This window comes from Ovis canadensis, chromosome 7 (assembly GCF_042477335.2).
Source record: "Ovis canadensis isolate MfBH-ARS-UI-01 breed Bighorn chromosome 7, ARS-UI_OviCan_v2, whole genome shotgun sequence".
NCBI lineage: Eukaryota > Metazoa > Chordata > Mammalia > Artiodactyla > Bovidae > Ovis > Ovis canadensis.
Window position 1 is genome coordinate 86,818,348 of NC_091251.1, and position 26,659 is coordinate 86,845,006.

The window sequence follows — 26,659 nt, forward strand, 5'->3', positions numbered from 1 at the left end:
ATTGACAAATGTAAAAAATATAAGTGTAAAATGTAAAAAATGTAAAATGGAATTTAAAAAGACATAAATCAGGATGTCATTAGCATGGGCACAACATTTATATAAATTTTCCCTAAAAAAAATCCAGAACTTAAAATCAGAATGCCTACTTTCTATACTACCACGATTGCCTTTGTTCACTAAATTCAATTGTTCACATTTATAAAAGGAAATATGAGTTAGGCAGTATGAGCAAATTTATTTACTTCCAAGAAAATTTATCTGAATTTCTCTTATTCTTGGCTAATTACAGTAGAAAGAAAGGCTCTATTCATCTAGGGATTACTGAATCAAACAAAATATTCAAGAAAAGAATTAAAAGCCTAGAATGTAATTCATTTTATCAGTAATCACATAGAGAACTATTATTATTTATTTACATATGATATTATATATTTATTATTATTATTATTAAAGATAAATTATACTTCTGGGGTAAAATGGGATAAAATGTATTGCTTAAAAAAGTAGCTTTCTAATCACACATTTCTCTTCTGTGGAGAATATGAGGATAAAGAGTTTACAAAACAGACTCCATACAAAGTGAAAGGTTTTGAATCCAAACATTCAAATTTATTTGACCAAATTTCCCCAACAAAGTTCCATGTACTAGACCCTGTTCTAAGTTAGGATCAATAAAATAAAGCCCTTAGAATCTATCAATAGAGCTCCTAAGGTAAATCAAGTTGTATTCTATACACTGGAATAAAATTAATTTGAGAAGGTAAAAAAATAAAGCCATTGACAAAGAACTCACATTTCTGTACCAAGGACACTCCCAGGGTTATGGCTTTGACCCTGTAATCTAGGCAGAGTCACTCAGTGTGTCTCTGAGTGAGCTTAATGAGAAATTATCAAATAGGAGCACTCCATATTAGAAAGAGCCCCAGCAAAAACAAGATGACAACAACAATGGTAAATGATGGTCATAGCAGCTATCATAGACTGGAAGCTTCTATGTGCCAGGCTTTGTGTATTACTGTACATAGCTTATCCCTTTCTGACAACTGCCTGAGAGGACAGGTGGTATTACCATCTTCAACATACAGGGGAGGATCCAGGCATAACAGCTCAAGTAACTTGCCCAAGGTAGAAAAGCTGCAAAATAGCAGAAGCAGGACCGAAACCCAATCAGTGGTCCAAATCCAGAGCTGCTGCTTTTAACTACTATTTTATATCACCTCCCCAACAAATCACTTTCAAGTATCTATGCTGCTGCTGCTAAGTCGCTTCAGTCGTGTCCAACTCTGTGCGACCCCATAGACGGCAGCCCACCAGGCTCCCCCGTCCCTGGGATTCTCCAGGCAAGAACACTGGAGTGGGTTGCCATTTCCTACTCCAATGCATGAAAGTATCTATAGAGCAGGCAAATAAAGGGACGGCATCAAAAGATACTGAGCTGATGTCCCAAAAGAGGGCTACAGGCCAGATATAGTTATTCAGATCAGTTTGCTGGCTACGTGCATTGCAGTGTATTCTTATAATGAAGCTTTTCCTCTAAAGCTAGCCTGGGTGGGTATCCTTCTAACCTTAAACAACCTTATTAATACCTCAGGGGAAAGGACAAGATTGGAAATGAAGAAGAAAAAGGTGCTAACTGAAGGGAAAGGATTTCTGAATAAAAGGGGAAAGTGGAATCACGCAAGAGGATCTAGAACACAGGGAGAATCCCTAATCCTCTGAGATTAGATCGAAGGAAGAATCGAGATGAAGGATTTTCTCAGGAGGGCAGACAAGAGGGCTGGAAAAGGAGAAAAGCCACAGTTAATGAAATTCACTCCTAATGGTCTTTCCTCATGGTCAGTAGAGCCAAAATACCCATCTGTTTGTACATCAACCCATCTCATTTCTTCTGTAATCTCCAAAGATAATGCAAATATTTTTTTTAGTTCTATCCAGTGACTTTTTGGTCAAATTCAGTGACCTTTTCCAGGAGAATTTTAGGTATATCCCTGAACTCTAGTGCTCCTAACTTAGATGTGTTTTTCAATGAGAGAGGGAGAGAAAGGAAGGGAAACTAATATTCAACGCCACACACTGTGCTAGGTCTTTATTCCTCACAAAACTCAGTGAAGCAGATATATCTGCAGATATATCCTTATCCAGAGATAAGGAAAACGAGGGCCAGAAAGGTTAGGTCATTTAAGCACTGTCACAGTTAGCAAGAAGTGATGAGACAAAAAAATGAGATTTCATCTATGCAGGGATTCAGTCCTCCTGTTCCTCTCACCACATATACTGCCCCCTACAGGTGGAGTGTATGTGCTACTGCCCCGGTCCCAAACCAGGAGAACCACAGCCACTAACAGACTCTAGCACATTGGAAACATTCTTTTCCTAAGATTATATTAGAAATCATTTATTTAAAATATGCCATCTAAGATACTGTTTTACTTAAAACATGATATATATATTTGCAGTCTTTACTTAGAAGGCCAAGGGATTTCTCTTTAAACACTTCTGCCAATTTAAGTCACAAGTTATGCTGTCTCTAGATTTTCAGTTTCAGCTTTCTTAAAACAGAGCAAGAAACTTAAACACTCATAAAGCACTCTGAATGCAGACTCTTTCTAGGTTTATGATGATTTTGCCCTAATCTGACCCATACCTAACCCAATAGCTGTTAGTCCTTCACATTTTACTCAAAGCTTTCACAGAACAACTATCTTTTCCTACTCATATTTCATATGCTTGCATAAATTTTAAATTATATGACTCAACAATTACAATGAGTTGAAACAGGTTGGGAAGAAGTTAGTGGTTACTGATAAGGATATAGCTGAAGAGGCGTTTATGAAAGCAACCAACACCCACTGGGAGGTCATTGGTAGGACGTTTTACAGAGGAAATGGAGAACATAAGTGATTTTAGGAAGCCAGAGAACTAATTCAAAGAACTTTTGCTGTAATTCTGAACTAGAGGATGGGACACGGAATGTTTGAGGGCAGAGCTACTAAGAGATTATCAGAAAAGAGAGGACTTAAAAAAATTTTTTTTCAAATAGTTACAAAGAGAGAAATTACACCAAACTACTGCTAAAATACTGGCCGGCAGAAGAATAAGAAAAGTTTAGGCAGAGTTGACATGAGTGCGTAGAAACAAGCAAATGTGTACAGACAAGTGAACTGAGTTAGCTGGGTGGAGGAAGCAGACTGTAGGCATCATTGTCAGTTGTCACACTAGTGTTCCCATTTCCCTCTGTCTTTTCACGCATGCACACGTGTGTATACACACATATATGCACACGTACCATCTTAGAACAAAATTCTTGCTCTATGTGCTTTCCATCGGTCTATCATGTTTCTGACTCCTGCATATTCATTTTTTCCACTTCTAGAAAGTTAACGGAGTGACAGGCATGAGTCATCCCAAGTAACCCACAATATAGTCTACCTTCTTGTCACAGCTTTAACTGTGAACACGTACCAGAACTTCATCCTGGGACTTTTCAAGGCCTCAGGCGGACCGTCATCCAGCCCATCTGAGCATTTCAGTGGCTAGAGTTCTCTAATTCATGCAGCAGCCTATTCTGGTGTCAGACCATTTGACCTGGAGAAAGTTCTTCCTAAAGCGGGGCCCAAATCTGCCTCCTGCAACTTGTTTCTGCTCACCCCAGCTCCGTCTTCCACAGTTACAGAGACTAAGTCAACGCCCCTGCCGTGGGACAGCATGCAAACACTTGAAGATATTACCGCGCCCTAAATCTCCTCTCACCTAGACTCCATGTCTTCAGGTCCTCACACTGTCCCCAGTTTGACCTGGCTCTCACCATGTCCCATATACCACAGAAGGGGATGGGAACACTCACCACACTTCACCATTCCGACCTCATAGCACTTCCGCAGTCGACAGGCCTGACAGCTTTTACGTCGGTTCTTATCTATGGTACACTGATTTGTAGCTGGACAAATATAATCATTATGTCCTACAACAGAGAAAAAAAAAGAGGAAGTTTATTGTTATAATATTTTGGATAATTCTCTTTTTTGGTCAACAACACAGCTAAAGCCACCCAGCTGAAAGATAGGAAAACAGCTTCTAGCTACAGGAACAGGTGTAAAAATGAAGTGCCGTCTCATCAGTGCCTCATCAGTGAGTAAAGGAAATCTAGGAATGTTTTGATATCCTACATCTTGACCTGTAGGTTATTCTCTGCATCTTCTTAGAATTCTCGAGAAATATATTTAGAAATACTCTTCTTTGGACATGGAAAGTGAGACAGTCACCTGAAATTGATTCGCTCCAAGTCACAAAACTCCTCAAGAGTAGTACTTGGTGTCCGGTCAGCAAACTAAACTCCTTGTACTCTTTTGCATACACTTTTTGGGGGGGATTTAACATGCCTTTTTAGTGGGAATTCATAGCTAACTAAGAGAACTACACTGGTCAATAAGAGAATATAAAAAAATCAGCAAACTAAACAAGGAAAGAAAGAAGTACTACTTGATAATCATCAGATTTTAAAGACCACTGCAAAAAGAAAGAGCTCCATGATTGAACTATGATGAACTTTATAATCCTCTCATCCTTTTAGGTAGATTCCAGATTCCAGTAACATTTGTTCAACAAAACAGAAACTGAACTTCAGTTGTTTGTGACTTGCCAGCCATGCCCTGAGTTGGCTTGGCACCCAAGAGATGCAAAAACCACTCTGTCAAGTGACACTCCATCCTGGCCACGTACAGGAAGCAATGTCTTCTTTGCCTGACACATCAACACTTCTGACCTCCTACTGATTTCCAGGTTCTTTTCATGAGCACCTCATTTACTCATATAACTTCCTTATAAAGAGCTATGATCCCGATTTTACAAATGAAAACACTTAAGCTCAGTTCAATAATCTTAAAGTTATTGCTTTTTCATTTTGCATAATAAATTCCTTTAAAAGCTTAAAATAAAACAAATTTATTATCTCATAGTTCCCATGAATAGAGAGTTCAAGGAAAAGTTTACTCTATTCAGGGTCCCAACAAAGCTGCAACCAATGTGTTGACGGGGCTGTGGCCTCATCTGAGGTTCAGGGTCCTCTTCCAAGCTCATTCAAGTTGTTGACAGAATTAATTCCTTGCAGTTGTGGGAGTGAGGTCCCCATTTTCTTGCTAGTTATAGTCTGGACACTGCTCCTAGCTCCTAGAGGCACTTGCCCAGAAGCACTTGACAACAGGATGTCTGCTTTCTTCCAGGGTAAGAGGAGTGCATCTCCCCACTGCTCTCCCCAGACTGCTATGATGGAGTCTCACGTAACCACAGCATAATCACGAGAGGCAATCCCATCACCATTTGCCATAAAATGTAACCTAACTAACACAGTCACCCATTATATACACAGGTTCTATACACATTCAAGAATAGGGGGTAATATAAGACATGCTATAAAACATTTTTATTTATGTTTTATGTTTATGGCAATTCCCTCATAGCTCAGTCGGTAAAGAATCTGTCTGCAATGCAGGAGACCCAGGTTCGATTCCTGGGTCAGGAAGATCCTCTGGAGAAGGAAATGGCAATCCACTCCAGTATTCTTGCCTGGAAAATCCCATGGACAGAAGAGCTTAGCAGGCTATAGTCCATAGGGTCGCAAGAGTCGGACACGACTTAGCGACTAAACCACCACCACCATAAAACATTTTAAGGGATATATAATTTGTTATTGGTTTTATACTCACTCATATTCAAAACTAAATTTTAAAAACCAAAATATATTTCTAATCAGATTTTCTATTGTAGTTTCAAACATAATGCTTTACAGTTAGAAGGTAAATGTAATGCCACAATACTTTCCATAGCAGGAGCAATCTTTTACATATCTTCTAAAGCCTCAAAGAACAGTACATGATGTTATCCTCACTGATTTTATGAGGTTTACAACAATAAGTATTTAAGGAACAACTAGAGGTTGGTCGCAGAGGACAGGCGCCACCGAGAGGAACTGCCCCAAGCCCTAGAAAAGGCAGAGGAACCAGAGATCAAATTACCAACATCTGCTGGATCATCGAAAAAGCAAGAGTTCCAGAAAAACATCTATTTCTGCTTTATTGACTATGTCAAAGACTTTGAGTGTGTGGATCACAATAAACTGTGGAAAATTCTGAAAGAGATAAGAATATCAGACCACCTGACCTGCCTCTTGAGAAACCTATATGCAGGTCATGAAGCAACAGTTAGAACTGGACATGGAATAATAGACTGGTTCCAAATTGGGAAAGGAGTACGTCAAGGCTGTATACTGTCACCCTGCTTATTTAACTTCTATGCAGAGTACATCATGAGAAACACTGGGCTGGAGGAAGCACAATCTGGAATCAAGATTACCAGGAGAAATATCAATAACCTCAGAGATGCAGATGATACCACCCTTACGGCAGAAAGTGAAGAGGAACTAAAGAGCCTCTTGATGGGTAAGAGGAGAGTGAAAAAGTTGGCTTAAAGCTCAACATTCAGAAAATGAAGATCATGGCATCTGGTCCCATCACTTCATGGGAAATAGATGAGGAAACAGTGGACACAGTGGCTGACTTTGTTTTTCTGGGCTCCAAAATCACTGTAGATGGTGATTGCAGCCATGAAATTAAAAGACGCTTATTCCTTGGAAGGAAAGTTATGACCAACCTAGACAGCATATTCAAAAGCAGAGACATCACTTTGCCAACAAAGCTCTGTCTAGTCAAGGCTATGGTTTTTCCAGTGGTCATATATGGATGTGAGAGTTGGACTATAAAGATAGCTGAGTGCCAAAGAACTGATGCTTTTGAACTGTGGTGCTGGAGAAGACTCTTGAGAGTCCCTTGGACTGCAAGGAGATCCAACCAGTCCATTCTAAAGGAGATCAGTTCTGGGTGTTCATTGAAAGGACTGATGTTGAAGCTGAAGCTCCAATACTTTGGCCACTTCATGCAAAGAGTTGACTCATTGGAAAAGACCCTGATGGTGGGAAAGATTGAAGGCAGGAGAAGGGGACGACAGAGGATAAGATGGTTGAATGGCATCACCGATTCAATGGATGATGAACTCCGGGAGCTGGTGATGGACAGGGAGGCCTGGCATGCTGTGGTTCATGAGGTCGCAAAGAGTTGGACACGACTGAGCGACTGAACTGAATTGAGAGGTTGGTCTCAGAGTTTGCTGTAAAAAAGCATTTTAATTTTTTAAAAGATCGGAAAACACAATAATATGAAGACAATAGCCTAGAGAGTGCCGTGTGCAAGAAGGTCATAGTAATTCATTTCCGGCAAAAAGAAAAAAGTCCTCCTTGAACTGCACCAAACACTGCACATATCAAAACGGTCTTCTTGCTCCGTGCAACAGTCTGAGAAGCATACTACTCTATATGAACAGAGCTAAGAAAGATGCAAAGCAAAATTCAAGGCAAATCATGAAGCTAATTCTTTAAGATATAAAGCTTTACAGGGAGGCCTGGCTTGCTGCAGTCCATGGGGTCACAAAGAGTCAGACATGACTGAGTGACTGAACTGAATCCATACAAAGTACTCAATTATAGTTTGTTGAATAAATGAATGCATATGAATGTGTGGGCTTCCCTTGCGGCTCAGACAGTAAAGAATGTGCCTGCAATGCAGAATACCCGAGTTCGATCCCTAGGTGAAAGATCCCCTGGAGAAGGGAATGGTTACCCATATCTGACTCTTTGCAACCCCACAGACTGTAGCCCACCAGGCTCCTCTGTCCATGGGATTCTCCAGGCAAGAATTCTGGAGTGGGCTGCCATGCCCTCCTCCAGGAGATCTTCCTGACGCAGGGATCGAACTCGCATCTCTTACATTTCCTGCATTGGTAAGCAGATTTTTCACCCCTAGCACCACATACAGAGCTTATCATACAAATAGCAATTTTACTCATAAGTTTTTACCCAAAAGAAACAAAAAGATATGTCTAAACAGAGAGGTATGCATAAATGTTCACAGCAGTTTTATTCAAAATAGCATAAAACTAGAAACAATTCAAATGAACAAATAAACATGTAATTCCCTGGTGGTTCAGTGGTTAGGACTCCGCACTTCCCTCTCAGAGTTCTATCCCTGGTCAGAGAACTAAGATCCCACAGACCTTGCAATGGGACCAAAAAGAAGAACAAATAACAAAGTGGGGTACACTTACTGGAATATTAGTAACAAAATGGAATGGACTACTAATACCTCCAACAACACAGATAAATCTTAAAAGCATCATGATAAGTGAAAGAAGCCATACGCAAGTGGTAACAAACTTTAAGATGCAGTTATATAACATTCTAGAAAAGTCAAAATTATAAGGACAGAAAATAGATCAAAGGTCACCAGAGCCTGGGAAGCTTGGGTGAAATTGGCTGCAACGGGTATGAAGGAATATTTTGAGGTTATAGCAATGTTCCGTATCTTGATTTCAGTGTTGGTTACATGACTACATATATTTTCAAAATTCATAAAACTGTAAAATTTGTGCCTTCCCTGGTGGTCCAGTGGTTAAGACTCCACTCTTCCACTGCAGGAAGCGTGGGTTCAATTTCTGGTGGGGAACTAGGATCCCACATGCCTTGTGGCTTTGCAAAAAGACCAAAAAAAAAAAAAACTATAAAATTAAAATAGAGGAATTTTGTTGTATGTAAATTATATCTCAAACCAAAAAAAAAAAAAAGGTCCTGTATCTTTTAAATCAATGAAAATGGATTTAATAAAACGAAGTGAAGTGAAAGTCGCTCAGTCCAACTCACAAAGTGTCCGACTCTCTGTGACCCCATGTACTATACAATCCATGGAATTCTCCAGGCCAGAATACAGGTACGGGTGGCTGTTCCCTTCTCCAGGGGATCTACCCAACCCAGGGATCGAACCCAGGTCTCCCACATTAGGCGGATTCCTTACCAGCTGAGCCACCAGGGAAGCCCAAAAGAATCTGTTTTATTCTTTTTCAATTTATGAAAATATATTTGATTCTCATTCCATTCGACATACCAAAAAAATTGAGTCGCTGTTTTGAGTTACTGCAATGCATTTATACCAGAGGGCATCAAAAATAGGCGGAGTCCAAAGAAATAATCAATTAGGCATTCAGTAATTGTAAGAGCACTAACGTTACCATTTGCACTTTTAGGATATGGCCTTCCTTTTCCCTTTCCTAACAACTCCTTTGCTGATGCATTAGGAAGGAATGATGTGGGGAAAGCACAGTAAACTTATTGTTATCAGCTGCAGTCTCAGGGTTCACGAAATATAGTCCATATAGAGATTTTTCCCAAGGAGCAAATAAGAAAAATTCTCTCCTTTAAGGATGTAGTTAGTTGTTTTGGATCAAAACTTCCTTTAGAATATAAAATTCTAGAACTTCAACAAAGTAGAGAATTGTCATCATATCAAGAGTTTGGTTCTGAATTTTAGAAAATCTAAATTGTTCTTATCATATATCACAGGAAACTGGACCTGGCCTGATAATCTACTAGTACAATGATAACAAAAAAATATTTAAGCACTGAAAATGTTAAATGCAGAAAAGTTCTGTGTATATAAAAGAAAAAATAGCCAAACATGATTTATGTTTTGATAATATTTGATGACATCAGCTTCCTTTCTCTGTGTTGTTTTTCCTTTTGACAAGAAAAGGAGCTTGGAAATGGCAGAGGCCCTCATCCACCTATGAAGATTTTAGAGGATATGGGTTTAAATGAAGTTAGGATTAGAAGTGGAGAAGGCAATGGCACCCCACTCCAGTACTCTTGCCTGGAAAATTCCATGGACAGAGGAGCCTGGAGTGCTGCAGTCCATGGGGTCGCTGAGAGTCGGACACGACAGAGCGACTTTCCTTTCACTTTTCACTTTCATGCATTGGACAAGGAAATGGCAACCCACTCCAGTGTTCTTGCCTGGAGAATCCCAGGGACGGGGGAGCCTGGTGGGCTGCCATCTATGGGGTCGCACAGAGTCGGACATGACTGAAGCGACTTAGCAGTAGCAGCAGCAGCAGGATTAGAAGAGAAACAACACAGGCAGAAAGAAAAGACGCTGACATTTGAAAACAAAAGAGTTAAAAGAAAAATTAGAATAACTTCAATTTGCCAGTAGTTCTACTCTTGCAGTGTTTAGAATTGACCAAATATTTTCACATAACTACATTTCACAAACATTTTCACATTTCAGTTTTTTAATAACTACCTCCATTTCACAGATGAGAAACCAGGCCAGGACATCAAGTCACAGAGCTACTAAGTGGAGGGTTGAGGACAAACAGGGCCTTATCTATGAAGGGTGAATTTCCCAGGGACTCAGAGGAAGGTGATTCCTTATCTACTAACATTCTACCCCTCATCTCCCTCTAGATTACATCAGCTTCTCTGCTTGAGGTAAAATGCTGTCAACCTAGAGTTTCACTGGTTAACTCAGTAAATTGCTGTTTGCCACTTTGCCACTTATACACTATGAATTGCTTTAATGTAGCTTTCCTTAACTGGTTAAGAACAAGGCTTTGGCAGAAAAGGGAAGGGAGCTCTGAGATGGGAACACAGGACACTGCCTGGAAGGAGGGCTGACAAGGGAGGAGTTGTGGGGGTAGAGAGACAGCTGAGAGCACAGGAAAGCAAGAAAGTGCCTGCAGCAATTAGGCCTGGCAAGGAAACGTGTGGCAAGGGGCTGACTGGCCTTGAAACCAGGTGCGTACAATTTGAAATTGATTAAAGAGATGATTTAACAAAATCACAGAAACAAAAAGCCAGCCTAGCAGAAATTTGGAGAAGGATAGGGAAACAGTCTAAACTCAGACCAGAAAATAGGAATGTGAAGGAGGTTCCACTAGTTGAGCTACTGACTGCATAAAACATATTCTCTCTTCTTTAGGAGCCAGCCCACCATCTCAACTGTTACATATGCTAGATATTAAACATAAGTCAAAGGAACAATCTTCACAGTTCCTAATGGGCGCACATTTTTTCCAGCCTTCACAAAGGTTATGTTTTCTCCTAGGAAGATGGCAACAGGTGATGGTGGTGCAAGATCCATTTGGGTTTGGGGGTAGAGATCTGAGTGAAAGATAAAGGACTCTATACTTGAAACAATCCCCCCACCCCCAAAGACACATGATCCTCTGAAACAGTCATCAAGTACTCTGTGTACCAAGCAGGCCAAACGAAGGTGAAATTTCTGCCAGGTCATCCGCAACGTTGTTTAAAAGCAAAGTGGAAAACAAAAAAAGCAGCTAACAACATTCTTGTACCTTGAATGCTTCTTTTAAAAAAGGCCTTACATCCTTCACATGACCAGACTCCATAGTGATATCCCGACGCATAATCGCTGCAGACAGCACAGAAGTGGGCATCCCTCTTTGAACTTGGACTAGAAACAGGGCTGGCACAACTGCTCCCACTAGCTTTCCTTTTCAATGTCTCCCTAGGGGCAAAGAGAACATTCACTGTAAAAGAACATTGACGGTAAAACAAGGCCTTTCTAGAAAAAGGAACAGCATGAACATTGCCTCATGTATCTCTTTGCCCTCCAGGCTTCATAAACAAATATATTCCAAGAGATCTGATCAAGCAAAACCTTTGTTACTGATATCAGATCTATTAAGAGTCGCTCTGTTGGGATCGCTGGTGTCTGAAAGTGGATAGGTGAGTTTACACCCATCCACACAGTGTGGATGAACACCGGTTACCATGGAGAACTAGCTGTAGCCATCAGTGTGTACATCTCTGTAATCAGTGACTACATCAAGTCTGGGTGGGAGCAGTAGCGAAAAGGGGAGAGCGAAGGAGAAGAGAAGAGGAGAGGGGGAGAGCATAAACACATGCCTGTCCCTTGAGAAGGCTCTGAAGAAAGCAGGTGTTCAATGCAGGGTGGAGAGGCTTACCACAGAGGAAGGGAGGACCCACAGTGGGCCACCGGCAGACACCAAGAACACACCGGGCTAGTTCCTAATTTTGCTACAGCATGTTTCCTTTGGAAAGGACATGACAGAGGTATGATTGATGTATAAATTTAATATGCTGAGGTTTAATGTACCCAAATATTAGCAGAACTCTGATTAGAACTTGTCCTCAGAAATAAGATATTTCTTCCTTTAAAAGTTGAATGTGAAGACATTACTTTTAAAAAGTCATCTACATTTTTCATATTCTCTTTTACCAATCAAAAAGTTCTTTAAAAAAGAAGAAAAATAAAATTAGTGTGTAATATGGCTTTCTCAAAGTTTTATGAATTTGAAAGTAATAAACTTCAATATCAAATATGCTATAACTTAGTACTTGGGTTCTTGTGTAAAGTTATGCCCCCTCATGCTTCTGCCTATACTACCTCTGCCCTCTGTAGCCATGATTATCATTAAAACTATCCGAGTTCAATCCCTGGTTGGGGAAGTAAGATCCCCCAAGCCACATAGCACAAAATATATACGTGTGTGTATGTATAACAAATTGAATGCAAATAATCCATGATGTTACCTTGCACTTAAGAGTTTCAGAATGTTCAACTAAAGTCCACATTAGTTTCCTGTCAATCTTTATAAAATGTTATTTAGTTCACTGTTTAAAAATTTGTACCACTGTTTGTCTTTTCACCTGTCTAGCATTTTATCGAGTTGTAATACCGATGGTTACTTTTATCTTGGACATAATTTGTCATGAACACTAAGTTGTGATTTCACTTCAAGATAGGAAGGCTGTAACTTGAAAATAAAAATTCCTTTTTCAAACTCAAATCATTTCATCAAGAAGAAAGTGATTTAAATTAAATATTTTCCAAAGACAGTCATGAAGTGAATTCTCCCCCACAACACAGATCTAAAAGCTCAACTTTTTAGTAAGGACTAGAATATCAGAATAGATATCCTAGAATTCAGAACATCAGATGTTCTAGGTGCTCTATGTGATAATGAAGACCTTGTATAACACATATCTTTCTTCTCACTAAGTCATAAAGCAATCTGAATATTGGCCATAATATAATTCAGAATGAAGACTGGATTTACCTGTTCACAGGGAAGGTGTGTTCTAATGATCTGGTTTCACACCAAGGACTCTTTTGAGGTTCTGCATACAGAAGTGACGACTGGCAATGGATGGCTAAAGGAGAGAGGTGTCCAGGAGTTGGCCACAATACATTTGGGCTTGTGGTCTGTCGACCAGGCCCATCTTCTGAGTTATTGGGAATACTGTAATTCATCACAGCAGGGCTATAGAATGTCATGGCTGAGTATTCATGGCGGCTCTCTACATAGGAAGAGGGTAAATATATGGGGCCTGGCTCCAGGGGTAGAATGGATTGACCGCAGTTATAGGAGACAGGAGAGTTAAGGCTAGATGGTGAGTTTTTGACATCCATGTCTTGAGTAGGTAACAGCTAGGAAAACCCCTTGTGAGAAGCACAAAAGAACATTATAATGTTCTCAGAGTCATGGACAGGTATGGCTGTAAAGAAAAAAGAAAAGACATTTCTAAGTTACAGGTACAAGCATACTGTGAAAAAGGTTGACACATTTTTATTACACACACACACTTATATGGACCTAGAAATACATCCTGAAAACCATACACACAACCTCAGAGGGGTAGGAATAAAAGGCATGGAATTCATTTTCTCCCTTCATTCACTTCCATAAAGCTTTTGTTGTTAACTATAAGAATTTTCTACCATGAGAATTTAATATAAAATACTTTTAAAAATTAAAAAACACAGGGAGTTCCCTGGTAGCCTAGTGGTTATGACTTTGGGCTCTCAGTGCTGTGGCCTGGGTTCAATCTCTGGAGAAAAAACAAACAAACTTAAAAAATATATGATTAAGTAAAAATGCCAACCAGTTTTTTTCCCCCTAGAAGTAGATAAATTCATTTTTAAATTCTTACAGAAAAATTTTAAAAACCTACCTCAAAGGGTAGATCAGTAAGCATGACTAGCATTAACAGATCTTCAAATATATCATGAATAGCCAATGATTAAAAAAAAGGAATACATAGGCCAATGCACCTGTCAAGGATCAATTTATTGCCTCTCACCTTCTAATGCACTCTTCAATATATGTAGTATATGTTCTATGGCAATAGAATTCCTTTAAGCATTTAAACTGAGCCCAGTGCTAAGCTTTCTCAGTAGAGGGCGCTGCAGGGACTGCAGGAGGAAGAGGCCACTGTGATTTCTGGCAGGGGCAGAGGCTGACATGGTGGGTGAGAACAGCCAGTGGAGCCTGTGCAACCAGAACGAGATCCCACTGCAAACATGCAGCCCTGGCATGGCAAGAACCTTTCTGCAATGACCTATTCAGACTATGGCCTGAGGAGTTAGAGAATTTGTCCCTTGTACAAGCTTCATCACCAGCACCTGCATGCTCTGAAGGCCTTCCGCTCTGGCAGGCAACTGGATTTCCAGGGCATGCCCACACCACCAAATGCTGACTGCCTGCTCCCCACCTGCAACTCCAGACCACTTTTGTCTGGGAAAACCAGTGGACATTTTAGTGGCCAAACTATCTTTTCCAAGGAGGTCTGAACACCCCCACCCCCCCGGTTTGTCCTTCCTTGGGTACTTGACCTCGGCTCTTGGGTGCCTTATAGAGTTTCTTACATCTTACACTTAATCTCCCATCACAGTTGGGAATTCTTATATTAGACTTCTCCTGTTGAACTTATTGTGTAGTTTCTTTCCTGACTGGAGAGAAACACACTGCTATGCAACAGAATAGAAAATCCCCAAACAGCAAATTTAAAAGTCAAAAGTTTTTGGAAATTTCTCATATGATAAAGGTGATGTCTCAAATCGCTACAAAAACATTGAACACAGAATAATCATTGGAAAAAGACATGTCTGCCAGAATAAACTCCAAATGTTAAGACAGAATTGGAAAGAAAGGAGAGGGAGGAGGAAGGGAGGGAGGGTAAGACAGGAATGGGGGAGGAGGAAGGGGCTGCACAGGTGCTAGAAGAGAACACAGATAAATCCCTTTATAATATGGGTATAGGGGAAACCTTAACTATGACTCAAAATCCAGATGCAGTTAAAAGATGTGCATGCTGCTGCTGCTGCTGCTAAGTCACGTCAGTCATGTCCAACTCTGTGCGACCCCATAGATGGCAGCCCAACAGGCTCCTCTGTCTCTGGGATTCTCCAGGCAAGACATAAACTCATGAAAGCAAATATCTGCAGATCATAAACACAGCATAAGTCAGTGCTCACTTTGGCAGCATAAATACTAAAACCTGGAATAATACAGAGATTAGCATGGCCCTTGTGCATGCATAACATGCAAATTTTGAAGCATTTCATAGTTTTCATATGATATCACATATATGTGGAATCTAAAAAAAGGTACAAATGAATCTATTTACAAACCAGAAATAGAATCAATGGTGTAGAAAACTTACAGTTATCAAGGGGGAAGGATAAATTGGGAGACTGGGATCGACATATGTACGTTACTATATATAAAATGGATAACAGTAAGAACCTACTGCATAGCGCTGGGAACTCTACTCAATACTCCGTACTGACTTCTATGGGAATAGAATTTTTAAAAAGGGTGAATGTGTATTTATATAACTGATCCACTTTGCTGTGCAGCAGAAAATCAACTATATTCCACAAAAAACTAATTTTAAAAAACACCATAACTCAAAACGTTAATGACAAATTGGAAAAAAAAATACTCCCAACTCATATTAGAAACAAAGGGCTAATGTCTCTGGTATATAGAGAGAGCTCTTAAATTAAGATTTAAAAAAAAAAAAACCCAAACTTCATTAGGAAAACAGGCAAAAAACACAAACAGAACACATAAAAAGGAAGGCAAATGGCTCTTAAAACACATAAAAAGATGTTCAACTTTGTTCAATAAAGAGATACAAATCAAACTGTACCAAAATATCATTTCTCACTGATGTTTGCCAAAAACTCAAATGTTTTACAACAGATTCTCTTGGCAAGGTTACGGGAAAAACATGGACTGGCTTCTACACTGTTGGTGAGAATGCAAAACGGCACAACTTCCATGGGTACTTGGCAATAACTAGCAAAATTACATATGCTTTGGACTACGAGTCCTTACTGATGTTCAAATAAAATCATCCGCTACCACTGCAAGTGACTGTTACCTCAGTTCCTCACTCTCATAATTAGTAATCAGGGGAAAAGAATTAAACCTGTACTCTGCTGTTTTAGGAGGACCTGTAGTTTATCCCAAGATAGAGGGGGAAACCCTTCTTTACCAAAGAATGCCACTCAATACGTAGTTCAGAAAAATATTCAGATGGATAGATAAAGTGGGCAAATAAATCAAAATGCTGATAATTACTGATTCCAGATAGTGAATATATGGACATTATACTACTCTTTCAACTTTTCTGTAACTGAGATTTTTCATGATAAACTTGGAGAAAAAACAAAATAATACAAGAAATTTAAAATGGAAAACTTAAAAAAAAGTTTAAATACCTGGAATAATATAATTTGGGGAAGGGAACAATGACCTTTAATAATGAGACTGGTTGAGAGAGATCATTAAGAAATTTGCCTAGAGAAGTTCTCCATTTTCAATATTTTCAGCTCCAGCTGGCACCTACCTCCATATGCAGGCAGCTCGGCTCTCTAAAGCTCCCAATTCCTTCTTCCTGACATTTTCCTTTGAATGCTCACTCCATTTGTCATCAAAATAATATATCTGTGGTGGTTTTAAAAAAATATCCACGGTCTTCAAGACTCCTCCCTTCAAAAGATGGTGCCTAACCTCCCCTTTGAGTATGGGCTACATTTAGTGACACCCTTCTAGAATAAATTACGGTAGAATGGATGGTACGCACTTCCATGACTAGGGTGTAAAAGGCACTGCAGCCTCTATCTGGCTTGCTCTCTTGGATCACTTTCTGCAGGCACTGCAGCCTCTATCTGGCTTGCTCTCTTGGATCACTTTCTGCAGGAAAGCTACCTGCCATATTGTGAGGACACTTAAGTAGCCCTACAGTGGCCTCTTGCCAACAGCCAGTAAGGAACTATAGCCCCAGTCTAATGGTCAGGTGACTGCAGCCCTGGACAATATTCTAGCTTAACTGCTTCTGGATTCCTCTCAGAAACCATGTGAGCTGTTTGTCGTTTTAAGCTGCTGAACTTGATGGCAGTGTGTTATAGAGCACTGGCTAATGGTACAACGCATGCATACATGCTAAATCGCTAGTCATGTCCAACTCTTTGCGCCCCTATGGGATTCTCCAGGCAGGAACACAGAGGTGGGTTGCCATGCCCTCCTCCAGGGGATCTTCCTGACCCAGAGATCGAATCCAAGCCTCTTACGTCTCTAGCATTGGCAGGCGGGTTCTTTACCACCAGTGCCACCTGGGAAGACCAACTGGTACAATATCCATAGAAAAATTCATCATTTTCCTTCCCCAAGACACTCATTTCCTATTTGTGTCAATGACAAAGCCCATTACAGTTATCTGTCTTCTCCCCTTCATCTAGCTGCCTTTCATCAAACCCATCATCATGAGTTTTTCTCTCCATTATGCCTTTCCCCCCATTAATTCTTTTGCCACCATTGGAGCAAGCTCTTGCTACTTCTTACCTGGGCATCTTAAATAGGTTCCTCACTGCTCCTAGACTCCAATTAGCTCTCTTCAGGGCCACAGAGAGGCCAGATTAACATTCTTAAAAATCCAGCTCTGAGCAGCCCTTTGCTCCCCACCAGCCTCTTCTAAGCCATACTCTTCTAATGGTCAAGGCATTCCACTGCTGCTGCTGCTAAGTCGCTTCAGTCATGTCCAACTCTGTGCGACCCCATAGACGGCAGCCCACCAGGCTCCCCAGTCCCTGGGATTCTCCAGGCAAGAATACTGGAGTGGGTTGCCATTTCCTTCTCCAATGCATGAAAATGAAAAGTGAACGTGTAGTCGCTCAGTCATGTCCAACTCTCAGCAACCGCATGGACTGCAGCCTACCAGACTCCTCCGTCCATGGGATTTTCCAGGCAAGAGTACTGGAGTGGGGTGCCATTGCCTTCTCTGTCATTCCACTCTAACCTCCTTCATTTTCCTACAGAAAACTTGCCATATCCATAAGAAATACACAAAGTACATTGTGAAGTGGTTGGCATTCTATGCCTTAACACCTTTTTCACACTAGCACCCCTATTAGATGAGAACTACACTGAATCCTTCTTGGAAGTTGTAAGAGTGGAGTGGGAGAGTAGGAAGTACATACAATTAGGTTTTAAGCTCCCTGAAAGCACACGCTATATTTTATTCACCTTCCAATACAATGCTAGAAATATCTATTGTAAGAAAAGAATATGAAGAAACTTCCCTACAGTCCAGTGGTTGAGACTCCACATTCTCAGTGCAGGTAGCGCAGGTTTGATCTGTGGTCAGGGAACTAAGATCCCACATGGTGCAGATTAAAAACAAGGAAAAAATGAAGAAATGTGTCGAAAATATATGCTTTCAGCCAGTAAAGAGTATTAATCAAAGATGGAGCACTTCTAGTAGGCATGGTATTAAGCAGATACAGAGGATCTAAAGGAATCCCAAGACATGCACCCTGCCTTCAAGGAGCCATGGTCCCCAGTAAAGAAGGCGGGCAGACCAGGTAAAATAACAAGGAACTAATACAAAGGTGCTACCACTTCCAATCAACACTGACTGACCACAAGGGACCAGAGAGAGAATGGTAGCTGAAGATAAATATAAGATCAAGGAAGTTTTAAAAAATATCTATGTGTATTTATTAATCATGAGAACAGGATTCCATATTTCAACTACTTAGATTCCCAGTCAACATATACAATCCCTGATTCCTAAAAGAAAATATGCAGGATAAAGCATAATGCTAATTATTGTCCAGTGGTCACGTATGGATGTGAAAGTGGACTGTGAAGAAAGCTGAGCACCGAACAATTGATGCTTTTGAACTGTGGTGTTGGAGGAGACTCTTGGGAGTCCCCTGGACTGCAAGGAGATCCAACCAGTCCATTCTGAAGGAGATCAACCCTGGGATTTCTTTGGAAGGAATGATGCTAAAGCTGAAACTCCAGTACTTTGGCCCCCTCATGCGAAGAGCTGACTCATTGGAAAAGACTGATGCTGGGAGGGATTGGGGGCAGGAGGAGAAGGGGATGACAGAGGATGAGATGGTTGGATGGCGTCACCGACTCAAAGGACATGGGTTTGTATGGACTCCAGGAGTTGGTGATGGACAGGGAGGCCTGGCGTGCTGCGGTTCATGGGGTTGCAGAGTCGGACACGACTGAGCAACTGAACTGAACTGAGCATCTTATGTGGGCAAGTATTTAATCAAAAGACATTTAAAGTATTTTAAAACACAATTTAAACAGTATACAATTGAGAACAAAATACTTAAGTAGCATGCATAAAAATTGTATTTATACATAATGTAATCTGGAAGCAATATTGAAGTATAGCTGATTGGGGCTTCCTAGGTGGCGCTAGTGGTAAAGAAGCCACCTGCCAATGGAGAAGGCAATGGCAGCCCACTCCAGTACTCTTGCCTGGAAAATCCCATGGATGGAGGAGCGTGGTAGGCTGCAGTCCATGGGGTCTCGAAGAGTTGGACACGACTGAGCGACTACACGTTCACTTTTCACTATCATGCAATGGAGCAGGAAATGGCAATCCACTCCAGTATTCTTGCCTGGAGAATCCCAGGGACGGGGGAGCCTGGTGGGCTTCCGTCTATGGGGTCGCACAGAGTCAGACACGACTGAAGCCACTCAGCAGCAGCAGCAGCCAGTGCAGAAGACATGAGACGGGTTCAATCCCTGGGTCTGGAAGATCCTATGGAGAAGGAAATGGCAACCTACTCCAGTATTCTTGCCTGGAAAACGCCATGGACAGAGGAGCCTGGCGGGCTACAGTTCACAGGGTCCCAAAGAGTTGGACACAACTGAAGTGACTTAGCATGCATGCACATAGTTGGTTTACAGTATTAAATTTTTATTTCTTGAACTTAAAAAAAGAAAACAAGATGGCTTACACAATTTAATAATAATTTTAAAAAAGCATACCCAAAGTTTAGTGTGATCACCATGGTGAGTATCCCAACTTTCTTATACAGTTATTTAGTCATTAAGTCATGTCCACCTCATTTGCAACCCCATGGACTGTAGCCTACCAGACTCCTCTCTGTCCATGGGATTTCCCAGGCAAGAATCCTGGAGTGGGTTGCCATTTCCTTTTCCAGAGGATCTTCTCAACTCAGGGAGCCAACTCACATCTCCTGCATGGCAGGCGGATTCTTTACTGCTGAGCCTCTGGGTAAGCCTATTTCTTATACAGAACACTACTCACAGTAAACTTACGTAAGGATAAATTCAACATTCTCAATCATCAAATGAAGATCAAATTATATTCAAGAAATTAATCAGGAAAGCAGTAGATTTTAAAATAAGAATTTGAAAACAAGCTTCAATGTAATAATCAACTTTTAAAAACCAATTAAATTGTTTAAACAAACAAAAAATCATTCTCTGAACATTCTGGCCAATCAAAGTTGGACTGACTTTCATGTTGTCTCAACTTTACATTGCCCAAAAGAAATGTATTTGGCATTTCAGCTTAAGTAGCTCAGAAAAGCCAACCCACTAAACTATCAGAAAACCAAGGCTAGCTTTTCCTTTCATTAGGCCTCTTAAAACCATAAAGTTTCTACTAACAGAAAGTGATGAATAGTAGCAAGGAAACCCATGAACTTGAAATAACACTCCCCATTATCTAGTTAGAAAGAGAAAACATCATTTAAAATGAAAATGACATCTCTCTCAAGAGCAAAGAATCAATTCCATTGAACTTTTACACCTACAACTGAAATGTTCATTCTTGACCCAGAAATGCTGAAATGACCTGTCAGATGCATACCGCAAAATAGCAAATGCCAGGAGAGATTCATCCAGGCAATCTATTGGACACCACAGCAACTTGGTTTAGAAAATATGGGTTTTATACATATACTAACTTCTCTTGGATTTCCACACACACCCCAGTCCCATGATAATTAATGTGATAGCTGGTTGCTGGACAGTGCTTAAGAGGATGTGCTGAGTTTTGGCTGGGTATCTTTTAAATTATCCAGATTCACATAACAACTACTTGTCAGTGGAGTCTTGGGTAACTAATAACTTGGTAGCTATGCAAAGGGTTCTTCCTTCTTAAGCAAAGACACAACAAAGGGTGATGAATTTAAATCACTGCAGTAGACCTGGGACCCAAGAGAACAGGTAGCAACAGGAAAGTCTTCTCCATTGGAGGTCTAGAAAAGCGAATAAACAGCCTGTGGTCATTTAAGCAGTTCTGCTCTAAACCAGGAATATAAACTGACTGAAGGAAAGAATTCCCAAAAGAATAAATTTCTACAACAACGTACCAACTGGATTTTCCTGACACATTGGTTTGAACATCCAAGCATTGCCTCCGTGACCTCAAGCTCTGGTATAACAAAGAAAAACAGTCTCTAAACACCTTAATTGTTGGGCCTGGCAGGTGTAGAATTTCACCAGGCCAACAAAAGAATGTGTACCCAGACATCCCAAATCTATAAGTAATCATTTCTTTGCGTGCTGGTTTTAATTCCTAACCATAGCCTAAAAACAAGTGGCCCATATCCTTCATGATGAACAGCCCTTGTCTTCTGCCCAAAGTTCTCTCTCTCACACTCCTCCAGCACACACACCTGTGTGGAACCCTCTCAGGTCATGTCTGTGTCCAGCACGAAAGCTTTTTGTATACTTGGGATTATACACAGTGTTCTAATGTACTAGCTGGGGAATGCATTATGGCTCTTAAACTAAAAAGTAATTTTAACTTTTTTAAAGTTTTTAAAATTCCGAATATTGACAGTGATTCCTTGGCAAAGAAAAAGGCAGGCCCTAGAAATGGCACAAAGACACTCTAGAAAGATTAGACTGATTTTTATCAAAGTGCCTATTAAGTCTGGTTAAAAAAAAAAAAAATCAGAAGGCAGTCACCACCAGGCCTGTTTTTATATATATTCTTGTCCAGAGGACAGAGCAGAACACTGGGCCCAATGCCCAGCTGCGCCTGAAGGCCAGGTGACCTTAGACAAATCACATAAACTCCCTGAATCCCCACATCGTCAGTAAAAACGGGGACCTCACATGGGTTCCCCTTCTCACAGTGCTTAGAGGATGAAGCGAAATGATGTACGTGAGAGCATCCCACAAGGTGTCATTCCATATCCAAGAGGATGAGGTCAGTCTTTCAGTATGCCACTGAATATGCTTAGAGTGTTAGACAGGATTTCAAGACAATTTAGGTTCAAATGCCCTTTTGGCCACCCTGAAGATTTCTGCCTCCTAATTTTTACTCTTACCTTCTTGACAGTCCATCGCCACTGCCCAAAAAGCTGAGCTGCAAGTAGCCTGCGTGGAACACAAAATACCACATGCTCCTATGCTGTATTTTTCAGTCTTCCCATCACACTTGTCCAAGCATTCAGCACTAACACCCCACACCTGTGCCTGCAGAAGTTGTAAATTCACATTCACAAAGCAGACAATGGAAGGAATTTAAAGATGAAGAGTATGTCTTAGGTGTCAAGTGTCCTTGATGTGTATAGGTGGCTACTTGCCAATCATTAGCCTTACGTGTATCTTTCCCAAAGAAAAGTATTAACGCTCTCAGTTTGATATTAGAAATAAAAAGCACTCTAAAATCATCATGCAATCATCATTAATAATTAACTCACATGCAACTCTTAAGACCACGTACAGGTATTTTCCAAAAGGAGAAAACTAACTTCCCTCGTAGCCTACTGAGCTGGACAGGAGATAGGATGTTTGGGGCTTGAATACAGGAAGAGGACAAAGCCTCAGCCCCATGGTTATCACACTGTAAGGGCAGGGGTGGGGCTGTGCAGGGCCAACCCATCAATCTTCTCTTTCATCGTCAGGTCTTTACTGCTTCCCAATACCAACCGTCAGTGACAATGCTCCACTTTTAGGAAACCGAACCATATTAAAATATTTGGAGGAGGGTGGAGGAGAGCTGTGGGTGAAGATATTCAAAAGGACATGACATTGCAGAGCTGAGCACATTTAACTCTTCTGCCAGTCCAGGGTTCGATAGTAGAACACAAAACATTCATCAGCAAAACGGCAGTCCTGCTTTGTGGAAATATAGGAATCCAGTAATTCATCTTTCCAGGCGACCCTTATTCTTCTGTCCTCTCTCAAGCACACCTGCAAAAGATTCCCTTCGTAAAGCCCTTAGCTATTATCAAGAGCTGTAACTGTTCCAGTCAGAAATGCCAACTATCCTGTTTGCTGGTGCTTCATAAACTTGCCAGCCTGCGTATGCTAGTTACTACCGCTGTAGTTCTCTGAAGGGTAAGTTGTATGCATATTTAAAAGACAGGCTCTTGTTTTTCACAACACCAAGGAAACAGGAAAACGACATCAATCTGGCGTATCTTTATTAGGAGTGCCTAGTGATTACAGGCTCCTGCTTACTGAAATGAATAATTAAACAGGAAACAAATATTGGTTTATAAAAGATTTTATATCTATGTCCTACAGAGAAATCTAGATTTCACGACATGGTCAAAGAAAAGAAAAAAACTGACATCTACAAATAAATTAGGCACAGACCTTAGCCCCTATTAAGATTATTAAATATTTTAACCTATGTAGTCTCAATCACTCTATATCTTATTTTAAATGACTACAAATTGTCATTTGCAATTCTTATGCTTCTCATTATTTGATAATATGTAATTTCAAGTAACTTCTTAATCTCAAATATAATAAAAGTATCTCTTAAAGGCAAGATTATTAAAAAAACCATATATTCTATTAATATTACATAAGTAATAAATATGTTTCAAATGGGCTTGTATTTCAGTTCAGAATAATGAATGGTGCACACTGTAGCCAAAGGCTTATACCACAGTGGGATCCGAATTTGCTAAGAATTAAATCTACTAGCCCAATATAAATCTAACATGTCTCTGGTTTCCCATTTTCAAAATAGTTTTGTCTTTGCTTCAATTTATCCCAAGGGGACAGGATTAAAACAAAAATATGACAACCTGGCTCATCCTCAAAAAAGGAGGGGAACTGAGGTTTTCTTTTGAGAAAAGGAAAGGACAATTATTTCTGAGTAAGAATATATTAAAGAGCAACACGATATAGTCAGCAGACAGACAGTGATTTCCAGGGTTGGGGTTGAGTGGAGAGGGTCAACTAGAAAGGGTACTTCTGGGGCTGATGGAAGGGTTCCATGCCTTGATCATGGAGGGGATTATATGACTGGGTGCAACTGTCAAGATTCAGAATGTGATAGATCTGAAGAGGCCAGATTTTACTCTATGTAAATTATACTGTAATAAGCTTGACTTTTCAAAAATGCTATATGTCTAAAACAGTGTGCTTGGTGCTGAATGATGAAGTCTAAAATTTAAGCATACATTTCTCAAGGATTCTAAATGTAATTACCAAAAAACATGCCAGTAAATGGTTCAAGTTCAGCCTTCAGTATCCTATTATTTTATTATTTATAGATATTATGTAAAATGACTCAAAACATGATTTTAGATTACTAAAAGATGCATCTTGAATTACCTGTTGGATACACAGGTGTGGAAAACTGTAGTGTAATATTCTTTAAAACAGACATCAAGTGCTAATTATATTTTGAAATGCTGAATCTATGTATTCCATTTTATAAATAAATTGAGAAATGTAAATGGTGATATGATTCATTTGTGTCCCTCTATGAAAGATGTGCTAAATGGTTTTTAAATTCACTTCAGAGACTTGTATGTCTTAAATGTTACAGGAGACTGGTGACTTTTGAAATAAAAATCATTCAGTAACTCAAATTAAAAAAAAAAAAGCTTGAACATAAAATGGAATCCTAAGTTTTATGCTTTACCACCTGTTGATAAACAGATCCAAACATTTGCCCCTCTTCTAGAATGTAGGCAGAAACATAGGTTTTTCTGCAGGACAAAGATATGAGCCAAAGAATAAGTGTGTAATGTTCTTTTCATGGTCACAGTACATTTACTTTTTACAATACTTACAGCACAAATCTTTCCACATGTTCACTTTCTAAATAACAAACCTCTTTCCCCACACACAAAGAAAAACAGCCACTGTGAGTCTGCAAACTTAGAACAAAAATTAAAATTCCCAATGGAAGTGAAGTTGCTCAGTCGTGTCCAACTCTTTGTGACCCCATGGACGTAGCCTACCAAGCTCCTCCGTCCATAGGATTTTCCAGGCAAGAGTACTGGAGTGGGTTGCCATTTCCTTCTCCAGGGGATCTTCCAAAAGTACTGGAGTGGGTTGCCATTTCCTTCTCCAGGGGATCTTCCCGATCCAGGGATCGAACCCAGGTCTCTCACACTGTAGGCAGATGCTTTACCACCTGAGCCACCAGGGAAATCAACATAAATACTAGAAACCTAACAATACAATCTTTCCTCAAAAGTGTTGTGTGCCAACACAAAGCACAAAGTTGCTTTTTATGAAGCTAGTAAAATTAAGTCAACCTTATTTTCCTAAATATTCACCCAAGTCCAAAGTTTAGTTTTTCACAAAAAATAATGTTCCCTTGACTTAATTTAATATCCAATATTAATTAGGCAGGAACGGGAAAACAACGGGTTAAGAGAACAGTGGCGGGGTTCCGGGTAAGCACATAAAACAGTCCAGGTGATCTCAATCTCGCTCGATCCGTCAGGAAAGAAGTTAACTCTGCTTTTCTGGTATGACTAAGGTCTCCCAGTTAAATACATTTAAAAATACTAGCTACCTGCCTGATACATGCACGTCTTCGCAGACTCAAGCATGAAGTGCCCTGGTCAACTTTCCTGTCACCATTTCATCCACGGTAGGGAAATTCCTAGAGACTATAGAGGTTTTTCCTTCGAAAATATCTACTAAGCCAATGAACCCGGAGCTTACAAGCACAAACTCATTAGTTAATACGCCAGCCTCTTGAAAACATTTAGTCAAAACATGAAATGTCTGTTTCCAGCAGTTTTCGGGGGGTGGGGGGCTGATTAGAGGGTGCTTTTATTGTTTTCAATATTACTGTTTTCCCACCATTGGATTTCAAACATTAAATCAGACAATTAAATCACACCTGGGGAAAAGGGGCACTTACCTTCCTTGTGCACACCAGCCTAGCAGTCACCAACCCGCGGCACGTGCTTTCCCCGGACTAGTTCTCTGCCCCCGCAAACCGAGAGCGAGCGCACCCGACGCAGCCCAGACCCCAAACGCCCGCCTGCACCCGCAGCACTGGATGCCAGTCGCAGCCCAGGATAGTCCCCTTATGGTCGGGCTCCCGCCGCCCCTTATCTGCTCTGCAAGTTTCCAGAGGCGTCTCTCGAAGCCTCCGCGCTCCCAGCGGCCTAGCAGTAGGGGCCAAGGAGTAGGTATCCGAAGGGCCAGCAGTCCGACACACTGCAAAGATCACGAATGACTTAATTAGGAGCGTCTCCTTCCTCTTATAGACTCGAGGCGGCGGGGGGGCGGGGAGGGGTGGAGATGCCGAGAACCCACGTGACCACCTAGCCTGCGATCGGGAGATCGCAGGAGGATCCGGGCTGCCTGCCTCGCCACCCACGCTCACCTGAGCGAAGTAGGAAGCCCCGGGGCAGGGGCTGTCACCGTCCAGCGCCTCACT

General features: G+C 40.7%; 1 protein-coding gene and 1 non-coding gene across 2 annotated transcripts in view; one reads left to right on the top strand and one right to left on the bottom strand.

Annotated features, from left to right (window-relative positions):
• The window catches only part of ESR2 (estrogen receptor 2), a 61,377-nt gene extending 34,924 nt beyond the window's left edge, over positions 1–26,453 (bottom strand). Inside the window, exons 1-4 of the mRNA XM_069596779.1 lie at positions 26,135–26,453; positions 12,985–13,423; positions 11,236–11,408; positions 3,848–3,964 (exon numbers count right to left, since the gene is read on the bottom strand). Coding sequence (XP_069452880.1) covers positions 3,848–3,964; positions 11,236–11,408; positions 12,985–13,337 — 643 coding nt within the window. The 5' untranslated portion in view covers positions 13,338–13,423; positions 26,135–26,453. The remainder of the gene's footprint in view (positions 1–3,847; positions 3,965–11,235; positions 11,409–12,984; positions 13,424–26,134) is intronic.
• Positions 15,175–15,278, top strand: LOC138444453 (U6 spliceosomal RNA). The gene has a single exon (XR_011258479.1). It is a non-coding gene; the product is annotated as a U6 spliceosomal RNA (small nuclear RNA).
• Positions 26,454–26,659: the final 206 nt, after the last annotated feature.